Source organism: Quercus lobata, unplaced genomic scaffold, assembly GCF_001633185.2.
Source record: "Quercus lobata isolate SW786 unplaced genomic scaffold, ValleyOak3.0 Primary Assembly Scq3eQI_1946, whole genome shotgun sequence".
Classification (NCBI taxonomy): domain Eukaryota; kingdom Viridiplantae; phylum Streptophyta; class Magnoliopsida; order Fagales; family Fagaceae; genus Quercus; species Quercus lobata.
Window position 1 is genome coordinate 3,183 of NW_022154776.1, and position 11,395 is coordinate 14,577.

At 34.4% G+C, this 11,395-nt stretch overlaps 1 protein-coding gene across 1 annotated transcript; it reads right to left on the bottom strand.

Annotated features, from left to right (window-relative positions):
* Positions 1-1,540: 1,540 nt before the first annotated feature.
* On the bottom strand, positions 1,541-6,117 carry LOC115973329 (topless-related protein 2-like; the record flags this gene model as incomplete). Its single annotated transcript, XM_031093585.1, has 14 exons — positions 1,541-1,956; positions 2,093-2,268; positions 2,351-2,533; positions 2,986-3,081; positions 3,174-3,302; positions 3,438-3,614; positions 3,811-3,921; positions 4,034-4,186; positions 4,482-4,577; positions 4,711-4,869; positions 4,952-5,186; positions 5,294-5,421; positions 5,816-5,908; positions 5,998-6,117. Coding segments are annotated over 14 exons (2,070 nt in total), but the record flags the coding sequence as incomplete, so codon positions are not given.
* Between the last annotated feature and the right edge of the window lie 5,278 nt (positions 6,118-11,395).

The following is an 11,395-nucleotide window of genomic DNA, read 5'->3' on the forward strand; positions in this document are numbered from 1 at the left end:
AATAATAGACTAAATAAAAAAATGTCACTCCAATCACAACAAGCGATGTCAATAATTATAAGAAAAGACTAAGAAAAACGTTGCATAGGATTTGTTTGGATACCACTTATTTTACTAAAATTGAAAATTTATTGCTGAAAGTACTATAAATAAAGGTAAGAATGACCTAAAATAATACCGTGCGACTTATGAATAATAACAAAAAGTACAATAAAACCCATAAATAATAATAGAAATAAAATAAATAGTGAAATAATTTTTAATTTACATTTGTATTCAAATTTCAAACGGAGGCATAGTTAACTTTATTCCTTTCATCCAAGTCATTTTCATTTTCACTGCAAAACCATCATTATTTATATATTTTTTTTCTATGTTGGATGTGAGGATAGCGAACTTGTGTACCCTCTTCACACAATAAGATCCATATAGGTGTAGCCATAGGTGTCAGCAAAAAGAAGTAGAAACTAGAAAGATACTGTTTATGACATCTACAGTGTGGAGCTGTTGTTTGGTCGGACTCTCAGACAAATTGTCCTTTTAACTGCATGCTTTTTACACCTTTTTCTTGGGCACACAAGAAAATGCTATAATTACAGCTCATATTGGATTCGAAGAAAAGTTTATGACAACTGCAGTAGATATTGTTCTTTAGAATATAACCATTCTATGCATGGAATAAATTTAGGTAGCATTAACCACTCTAACCGAAAAAGAAATGCTTTCAACAATCTTAACCGAAAAAAGAAATGCTTTAACCTCTCACCACACAGTCCTTTTACAGCAAACTAGCTAGTAACTCCATTCTGGGTTCACATAAGACTTGAATCCTAAATACCATTACCATTCCAACTTAGCTGCCCTCCAATCTTAACTTCTTTCACCAATCCTGAGATCATATTTTGTAACATTAAGTTATGGATGACAAATATGTGAAAGGTTATCAAAATGTAAACCCCATTTATTTTGAGACTATTTAGGCTTCTTTTATAAGTAGGTTTTTTGATCAAGGGAAGGGGAAAATTCGAACTAGGGACCTCCACTTAATAAGGCGTGATCTCCAGCCAAGTGTGCTACCTCTTGAGGTTTGTTTAGACTCACATATGGGATCCTCAAGAATTTGGAAGAACCTTTTGGTTTCTGATTCAAACAAAAAATTTCAGCCTATGAAATACCCTTCGCCTTCAACCTACCCTCTGAATTTTGCAAGAGACCCTGGCTATCAATACTGGTGTCTATAAAAATTTAGCCCACTACTGAGAAAGATAGGAAGAAAGACTTAAAAAAAAAAATATATATATATATATATATATATTTGAAAAAGACATTTAAATTTCCTATCAATTAAATTTAACACAATCCAAGCCCTGACAAACTAGCATCCATGAATCTCAAGTACAATCAATCAGCCATTGTACATCGAGTATTAATTCCCTAAAGAGGTAAAATATACTAAATGCAATTCGAGTGTTTAGGTATTCCTATCTCCGAAAGACACACAACCAACAAAAGCAAATTGATAAATAAAATAGAAGAGGCAGAGAATTAACTAAACCTTTCAAGAAATAAATAAATGTCACTACTGTCAGAGAAAATAATATCTAATATTCACAAATTTAACCAGCTGTAATCCATTTTCCTATGCTCACGCATTTGGTGAGGCATCTATGAAAAGCCAATGTACTAGTCATCTATTATACACGAATAAACTATCAATTAAGATTTTGTAATGCACATGTTTTTCATCTTTGAAGCTGCTCTGAAGCAGGATTGTTGGCGATGGAAGGTGAAGCTGTCCTACCATTCTGCATTCCATTATCAACAGGCACTGCGACTCCCCACTTCCCCTCTAATTCCAAGGGCTCTATAACTTTAACAGATCCATCTGTCATCCCAACAGCCAATTGATTTGGCTCCTGTGGGTGTGCAGTAACAACTAGCGGGGATAGAGTTTGGCTGTTACAGAATGAAACAAAAAAAACATAAAGGATTAAACACCAATATTAATTTCAAACTATGAATTGTTGTTAGTTCGGATATGAGTATGCTATTCACCATCGCCAACAGCCGACTTTTAAATGTATAATAATACCTGTTGGACGATGCCTGGGATAGGTATGCGGATGGGGCAATACGACATCTTAATCTCAGATTATCAGCATCAAATACTCCAATGTTACCATCAGCAAAAGAAGCATAAACTAGTTGGCTGTTGCAGGAATATGTGGCACACGATATGGGTGCAGATAATACATCTTGTGGTACCCACTGCAGTAAAAAAATCATTTTAGTGAGTTTGTCGCCCAATCACCCAAAAAAATAGATTGTTATTCTAAATAACAGCTTTTACCTGCCGAATTCGTTCCATCTTGGAAGCATCATAGACTGCTAGCTGAGTCTCATGGCACACCAACATGTGGACTTGATCAGAGTGGAACTGCACACGAGTGTCACCAACAGGCATCCTTCCCGCAGGTAGTTGAATTGTAATTGATTTCCTCTTCTCCCAAGATTCAGTGTTCCAAAAGCAAATCTGCAAAAAATAATTCATTGAAATAGTACCAACAATAAAAGGGGTGGAACATATCAAAAGGCATAAGAACCACTAGTGAAATTTATTTTCATATCAGTAAGATCTTTAGAAAAGATATAAGAAAAAAAATATTCTATAAAGACTCGCACTGAGATAAGCACATGGAGATGCAAGAAATATTTGAACAGTCTAAATCTTAGATGTCTCAGAGAATGTATTGATAATCAGACTAGTCTAAGAATATCAAGACATATCCAGGACAAAAGAAAGTTAGAAGAAAAAAAGAACGATGTCTCTAAGCACAAACAGACATTTATTGATCTACATAGCTTGGTCTTATTGTTTCAAGACACATCAGACCTCACCCCCATTTGCAAGCAACAAAAATCATAAACAACAAAAGTAAAAATGATAAAGACGGAATAAAACAGAAGAATCATGGTGCAACATACCTGGGCATCAGCACCTGTTGAAACCAGGACATTAAGGTTGGAGGAAAAAGCTAAACCAGTAATACGCTTCTGGTGACCTTTCAATTTTGTTTTGACCTAACAGGAAGAGCAGTCAACTTGTAACTGATGATCAACACAGCAGTTCAGATCCATAACATGAGACATAAGATGATGCTTAAATTAATTACCTCATCCACCCTAACATTGTAGATGTGAATGGTTGAGTCTTCCATTCCAATTGCTAAGATGTTATTATCTTGGGGATGAAAAGCAAGGAAGGTTGAGGCAGGTGGAGGTGCCATAAAAGTAGTCATTACCTGCAAATCAACATAATTTCAAGTTCCAACCCAAATACATACTGAGTTAATGCTAACAAAATTCACAACACCTACAGATTGCACAAAAGATCACAGTATTACATGCATAATTGTGTCATATTACAATTAATTTACCTTAAAAGTCATCATATTGAACAGTGAAACTTTTCCCCCACAGGCAGACATTACATAGGAATCATTCTTTGAGAGTGCTATGCACGGAACTGCCTCTTCATAATTCTCTGGGACATCATTAGTCATAACAAGACCGGTGTTTGGTAGCCAATGTTGTGGAACAATGCTGGCAGTGGCCTACAAACCCAAAGAGTCAGAAAGATTATCATGTTAATTTGCCATAAGTATACTGCATAAACTATGCAAATATAATCATATAATACGTACATAAATGTACAGTGTTCCTTTCAAAGCTTAACAGGAAAATATATGCAATCATGCATCATTTATATTTACACCTATGTTTAGATATTTGTAAGCATATGTCCATCACCTTTCCACTTGGGTTTTGTTCATTACGGCTCCACTTCCATAGCTTCTGGACTCCATTAAAACCAAGCGCAAGAATGCCAAAACCAGAATTTGTATAAAGAAGTCGAGCAACCTAAAAACAAATGAGGCCTTTTTTAAATTACAAACTTAATAGCATGAGATCTATTACATCAAGATATGAAATTAAAATCAATATAAAAGTTAGAAATAAAATAATAACTAACCTTGTTATCTGGATCTGTACTATCTGGCATGGTAATTGCTCGACACTGAACAGGTTCAACAATTTCAACGAGCTCCCAAGCTTTGGTTTTATCAGATACATCATCTAAACTTTTTTGCCTTTCTACGCTTCTACTGATCGGATCAATTCCATTCTACAACAAACAATGATCAGATTTAATGCAAATACAACAAAATTATTCAAAATCCTAGAAGACAACTTAATTAAACTGGCAACATTCAACTATGGCTATCACATCACTTCACTAAGAGGCAATGGCTGTAGATTTGGTCTTTGGACCAAATGGCATCTCTTCCCCTGTAAAAAAAACTACGTTGAATATTTTGAGCTCATTCCAGCCAATCAATAGTCATTCAGTCATTGTTGTCACTAATTAATATTTCAGAAGAGAACCCCAATCTTTGATGTAAGTCATTAATATAGCATACAAGGATGGGAGTAGGCCTTGCAGGAGAGCTTCTGTCTACGCATTCCACTTTAGCAATGACCGGATTGATGTTTCCAACCATTGCAGATCTAAATACCTGATCCATGAACATACAACAAACCAAGTTCTGACCAAATATAGATCAAGCAATTTTTTTTTTTTTTTTTTTGGGGGGGGGGGGGGGGGGGGGGGGGGGGGGGGGGGTGGTGTTGGGAGTGGAAGATAATGACCTTCATCTCAGTAGGTGCTCTGGATGCTTCATATGATCGAGCTTGAATTGCTCTCAAGGTTCTGATACCATCTGCATTTGCAAGAATCTTGAACCCATTGTCTGCCGTAGTAACAACAAGCAGATTTCCCTCCTTATTGAATCTCAAGCAAGGAAGACCCTGCATGTATCCCAACAACAATGTCAAACAATGGACTTCAAACTAAATGTATCTTCAAATGAAAACTATCTACAAAACTCACGGGAAGCCCGCCATCAGCTTCTATACTAGTGATAACATTATTACTGTCCATATCCCAAAACTTTATCTGGTTATCTTCACCAGCAGCCAAAAAGTGATTTTTTGTTGTGTCAAATTGCACAACACCATTAGACTTCTTTCTAAACCCAGAATATGTCCTCTTTATTGCTCCTTCACTCTCATTCCATTCAACTAGGAAAGAGTCCCCATCTTTACTCGTCCCACAAGAGAACAATCTGAGATTTGAGAGAAGATAGATATAATTCATATATCAGTTATGATAAACACACAAATAAAACAGGATAACTTACTACCTCCACAATGTTGCTCTTTATTTACTTACCTGCTTCCATCAGCACTGTAGAGCATTCTGGTGCACCACTGTCCAGGAGCATCATAGTCAACTCTTGAGCCCACATTGTCATACAACCAAGCCTTAATTTTCCCATCAATAGCTGTTGAAAATATAAACTGCAAAGATTTGGATAGAGACAATGACATGAGGAAGGTGCATCAAACTTCAAATTTGAGCAGAAAATTATTTTCGCAATCTTGCTTAATTCTAATAATAATATAGACAGAATTCAAGACATGGATCAAAATCAAAATTACAACACTTTTATTCCATTATCTTTCATGCTGTACCCAGGAGTTCACTTAAGTTGTTGTAACAAAGGCTTCTGAAATTATGGACTCTAAAGCAATATCAACGCACCACCAGTATTTCCTCAACCAATCACTAGTATTGCAGTAAAATTTATTATTGAATAGAAGAAAAAATTAAGCTCGTCCCTTAAAAATGATCTCTTATACTTTGCATGTTATAGTAGTTTCTATCCAAACATTGACAGATGATGTGTCTTACCTGAATATTTTCCTTGTGGTGAGGACAAATAGAATAAACAGGTGCTTCATGACCTTCAAAGCAAAAAAGAATTCTTCCAGCCAAATCCCATACCTGTTAAATTTCTTACAATTTCAGAAAAAAGGAAAAACTCATCAAGCTTAACAAAATTAAATACACTAGCTGCTTTTTCTTGCCCTTACCTTGACTAACTTATCATTTCCACAAGTTACAACACATAATTGCTTATTTGGGTGTGAGAATGCTAAATCATTTACACTACCAAAATGAGCATCAATCTGCAAGAAAGCAGAGTGCAAACATCAGGATGCCATTGCAAATAATGTTGTTGGATAAATATCAAAAAACGAATTGAAAACAGGCCGGTCAGTATGAAAGCGGAATTCTGGATAAAATTTGTTTTTCACTTTTTGCCTATCTCATCCCGTTTGGCTAAAAATAATGCAGGAAGAGGTTTTATATTTTTGAATTGTTAACTATTTTTTTTCGGAATTTTTTTGCCCGGGTCGTATCGGAATATTTGGAGTAAATTTGCATTCACTTTTTTCGGCCTATCTCATCCCGTTTTGGCAATAAATAATGCCGGGAAGAGGTGTTCTAATTTTTTGAATTTTTTTTGGAATTTTTTTGCGCGGATCGAGTATGAATGGAATTCTGGAGTAAAATTTTGATTTCACTTTTTCGGTCTATCTCATCCCTTTTTGGCTAAAAATAATGCCAGGAAGAGGTTTAATAATTTTTTGAATTTGTTTACTTCTTTTTCGGAATTTTCTTGCCAGGGTCGATTACGAATGGAATTCTGGAGTAAAATTTTGTTTTTACTTTTACGGCCTATCTCGTCCCGTTTTGGCTAAAAAAAATGCTGAGAAGAGGTTTTCTAATTTTTTGAATTTTCGTACTATTTTTTTCGGAATTTTCTTGCCCAGGGCGAATACGAACGGAATTCTGGAGTAAATTTTTTTTTTTTTCACATTTTCAGCCTATCTCATCCCTTTTTGGCTAAAAATAATACGGGAAGAGGTTTTATAATTTTTTGAGTTTTTTTGCTAGTTTTTTTCGGAATTTTCTTGCTCGGGTCGAGTATGAACGGAATTCTGGAGTAAAATTCTGTTTTCACTTTTTCGGCTTATTTCATCCCGTTTTCACTAAAAATAATGCCGGGAATTGGTTTTACAATTTTTTGAATTTTCTTACTATTTTTTTCGGAATTTTCTGTCCCGGGTCGAGTATCGACGGAATTCTGGAGTCAAATTTTGTTTTCACTTTTTCAGCCTATCTCGTCCTGTTTTAGCTAAAAATAATGCTGGGAAGAGGTTTTATAATTTTTTGAATTTTTTTACTATTTTTTTCGGAATTTTTTTGCCCGGGTCGAGTATGAACTAAATTCTGGAGTAAAATTTCGTTTTCCCTTTTACGGCCTATCTCATCCCTTTTTGGCTAAAAATAATGCCGGGAAGAGGTTTTATAATTTTTTGAATTTTTTTACTATTTTTTCGGAATTTTCTTGCCCGGGTTGATTACGAACGGAATTCTGGAGTAAAATTTTGTTTTTACTTTTTCGCCCTATCTCGTCCCGTTTTGTCTAGAAAAAAATGCCGGGATGAGGTTTTATAATTTTTTGAATTATATTACTATTTCCTTCGGAATTTTCTTGCTCGGGTCGAGTATGAACGGAATTCTGGAGCAAAATTTTGTTCTCACTTTTTTGAACCTATCTCACCCCGTATTGGCTAAAAATAATGCCGGGAAGAGGTTTTACAATTTTTTGAATTTTTTTGCTGTTTTTTTCTGAATTTTCTTGCCCGGGTCGAGTATGAACGGAATTCTGGAGTAAAATTTTGTTTTCACTTTTTCAGCTTATCTCATCCCATTTTCACTAAAAATAATGCCGGCAATAGGTTTTATAATTTTTTGAATTTTCTTACTATTTTTTCGGAATTTTCTTGCTCGGGTCGAGTATGAACGGAATTCTGGGCTAAAATTTTGTTTTCACTTTTTTGGCATATCTCGTCCCGTTATGTCTAGAAAAAATGTCGGGAATAGGTTTTATAATTTTTTGAATTTTTTTACTATTTTTTTCGGAATTTTCTTGCCAGGGTCGAGTATGAACGGAATTCTGGAGTAAAATTTTGTTTTCACTTTTTCGGCTCATCTTTTCCCGATTTCGCTAAAAATAATGCCGGGAAGAGGTTTTATAATTTTTTGAATTTCTTTACTATTTTTTTCGGAATTTTTTTGCCCGGGTCGAGTATGAACGGAATTCTGGAGTAAAATTTTGTTTTCACTTTTTCGGCCTATCTCATCCCTTTTTGGCTAAAAATACTGCCGGGAAGAGGTTTAGTAATTTTTTGAATTTTTTTACCTTTTTTTCGGAATTTTCTTGCCCGGGTCGATTATGAACGGAATTCTGGAGTAAAATTTTGTTTTTGCTTTTACGGCCTATCTCGTCCCGTTTTGGCTAAAAAAAATGCTGAGAAGAGGTTTTATAATTTTTTGAATTTTCTTACTACTTTTTTCGGAATTTTCTTGCCCGGGTCGAGTATGAACGGAATTCTGGAGTAAAATTTTGTTTTCACTTTTTCAGCCTATCTCGTCCCGTTTTGGCTAAAAATAATGCCGGGAAGAGGTTTTATAATTTTTTGAAATTTTTAACTATTTTTTTCGGAATTTTTTGCCCTGGTCGAGTATGAACGGAATTCTGGAGTAAAATTTCGTTTTCACTTTTTCGGCCTATCTCATCCCTTTTTGGGTAAAAATAATGCCGGGAATAGGTTTTATAATTTTTTGAAATTTTTAACTATTTTTTTCGGAATTTTTTTGCCCTGGTCGAGTATGAACGGAATTCTGGAGTAAAATTTTGTTTTCACTTTTTCGGCCTATCTCATTCCTTTTTGGCTAAAAATACTGCCGGGAAGAGGTTTAGTAATTTTTTAAATTTTTTTACTTTTTTTTCGGAATTTTCTTGTCCGGGTCGATTATGAACGGAATTCTGGGGTAAAATTTTGTTTTTGCTTTTACGGCCTATCTCGTCCCGTTTAGGCTAAAAAAAATGCCGAGAAGAGGTTTTATAATTTTTTGAATTTTCTTACTACTTTTTTCGGAATTTTCTTGCCCGGGTCGAGTATGAACGGAATTCTGGAGTAAAATTTTGTTTTCACTTTTTCAGCCTATCTCATCCCGTTTTGGCTAAAAAAAATGCCGAGAAGAGGTTTTATAATTTTTTGAATTTTCTTACTACTTTTTTCGGAATTTTCTTGCCCGGGTCGAGTATGAACGAAATTCTGGAGCAAAATGTTGTTTTCACTTTTTCATCCTATCTCATCCCGTATTGGCTAAAAATCATGCCGGGAAGAGGTTTTACAATTTTTTGAATTTTTTCGCTTTTTTTTTTCTGAATTTTCTTGCCCGAGTCGAGTATGAACGGAATTCTGGAGTAAAATTTCGTTTTCACTTTTTTGGCCTATCTCATCCCTTTTTGGCTAAAAATACTGCCGGAAATAGGTTTTATTATTTTTTGAATTTTTTTACTATTTTTTTCGGAATTTTCTTACCCAGGTCGATTATGAACGGAATTCTGGAGTAAAATTTTTTTTTTCACTTTTTTGGCCTATCTCGGCCCGTTTTGTCTAGAAAAAATGCTGCGAATAGGTTTTATAATTTTTTGAATTTTATTAATATTTTTTTCAGAATTTTCTTGCAAGGGTCGAGAATGAACAAAATTCTGGAGTATGATTGTGTTTTCACTTTTTCGGCTTATCTTATCCCGTTTTCGATAAAAATAATGCCGGGAATAGGTTTTATAATTTTTTGAATTTTCTTACTATTTTTTTCAGAATTTTATTGCTCGGGTCCTGTATGAACGGAATTTTGGTGTAAAATTTTGTTTTCACTTTTTCAGACTATCTCGTCCCGTTTTGTCTAAAAATAATGCCAGGAAGAGGTTTTATAATTTTTTGAATTTTTTTATTATCATTTTCGGAATTTTCTTGCCCGGTTCGAGTATGAACGGAATTCTGGAGTAAAATTTTGTTTTCACTTTTTTAGCCTATCTCATCCCGTTTTGGCTAAAAATAATGCAGGGAAGAGGTTTTATAATTTTTTGAATTGTTTTACTATTTTTTTCGGAATTTTTTTGCCCGGGTCGATTATGAACGGAATATTGGAGTAAAATTTTGCATTCACTTTTTCGGCCTATCTCATCCCGTTTTGGCAATAAATAATGCCGGGAAGAGGTGTTCTAATTTTTTGAATTTTTTTTGGAATTTTTTTGCGCGGATCGAGTATGAATGGAATTCTGGAGTAAAATTTTGATTTCACTTTTTCGGTCTATCTCATCCCTTTTTGGCTAAAAATAATGCCAGGAAGAGGTTTAATAATTTTTTGAATTTGTTTACTTCTTTTTCGAATTTTCTTGCCAGGGTCGATTACGAATGGAATTCTGGAGTAAAATTTTGTTTTTACTTTTACGGCCTATCTCGTCCCGTTTTGGCTAAAAAAAATGCTGAGAAGAGGTTTTCTAATTTTTTGAATTTTCGTACTATTTTTTTCGGAATTTTCTTGCCCAGGGCGAATACGAACGGAATTCTGGAGTAAATTTTTTTTTTTTCACATTTTCAGCCTATCTCATCCCTTTTTGGCTAAAAATAATACGGGAAGAGGTTTTATAATTTTTTGAGTTTTTTTGCTAGTTTTTTTCGGAATTTTCTTGCTCGGGTCGAGTATGAACGGAATTCTGGAGTAAAATTCTGTTTTCACTTTTTCGGCTTATTTCATCCCGTTTTCACTAAAAATAATGCCGGGAATTGGTTTTACAATTTTTTGAATTTTCTTGCTATTTTTTTCGGAATTTTCTGTCCCGGGTCGAGTATCGACGGAATTCTGGAGTCAAATTTTGTTTTCACTTTTTCAGCCTATCTCGTCCTGTTTTAGCTAAAAATAATGCTGGGAAGAGGTTTTATAATTTTTTGAATTTTTTTACTATTTTTTCGGAATTTTTTTGCCCGGGTCGAGTATGAACTAAATTCTGGAGTAAAATTTCGTTTTCCCTTTTACGGCCTATCTCATCCCTTTTTGGCTAAAAATAATGCCGGGAAGAGGTTTTATAATTTTTTGAATTTTTTTACTATTTTTTCGGAATTTTCTTGCCCGGGTTGATTACGAACGGAATTCTGGAGTAAAATTTTGTTTTTACTTTTTCGCCCTATCTCGTCCCGTTTTGTCTAGAAAAAAATGCCGGGATGAGGTTTTATAATTTTTTGAATTATATTACTATTTCCTTCGGAATTTTCTTGCTCGGGTCGAGTATGAACGGAATTCTGGAGCAAAATTTTGTTCTCACTTTTTTGAACCTATCTCACCCCGTATTGGCTAAAAATAATGCCGGGAAGAGGTTTTACAATTTTTTGAATTTTTTTGCTGTTTTTTTCTGAATTTTCTTGCCCGGGTCGAGTATGAACGGAATTCTGGAGTAAAATTTTGTTTTCACTTTTTCAGCTTATCTCATCCCATTTTCACTAAAAATAATGCCGGCAATAGGTTTTATAATTTTTTGAATTTTCTTACTATTTTTTCGGAATTTTC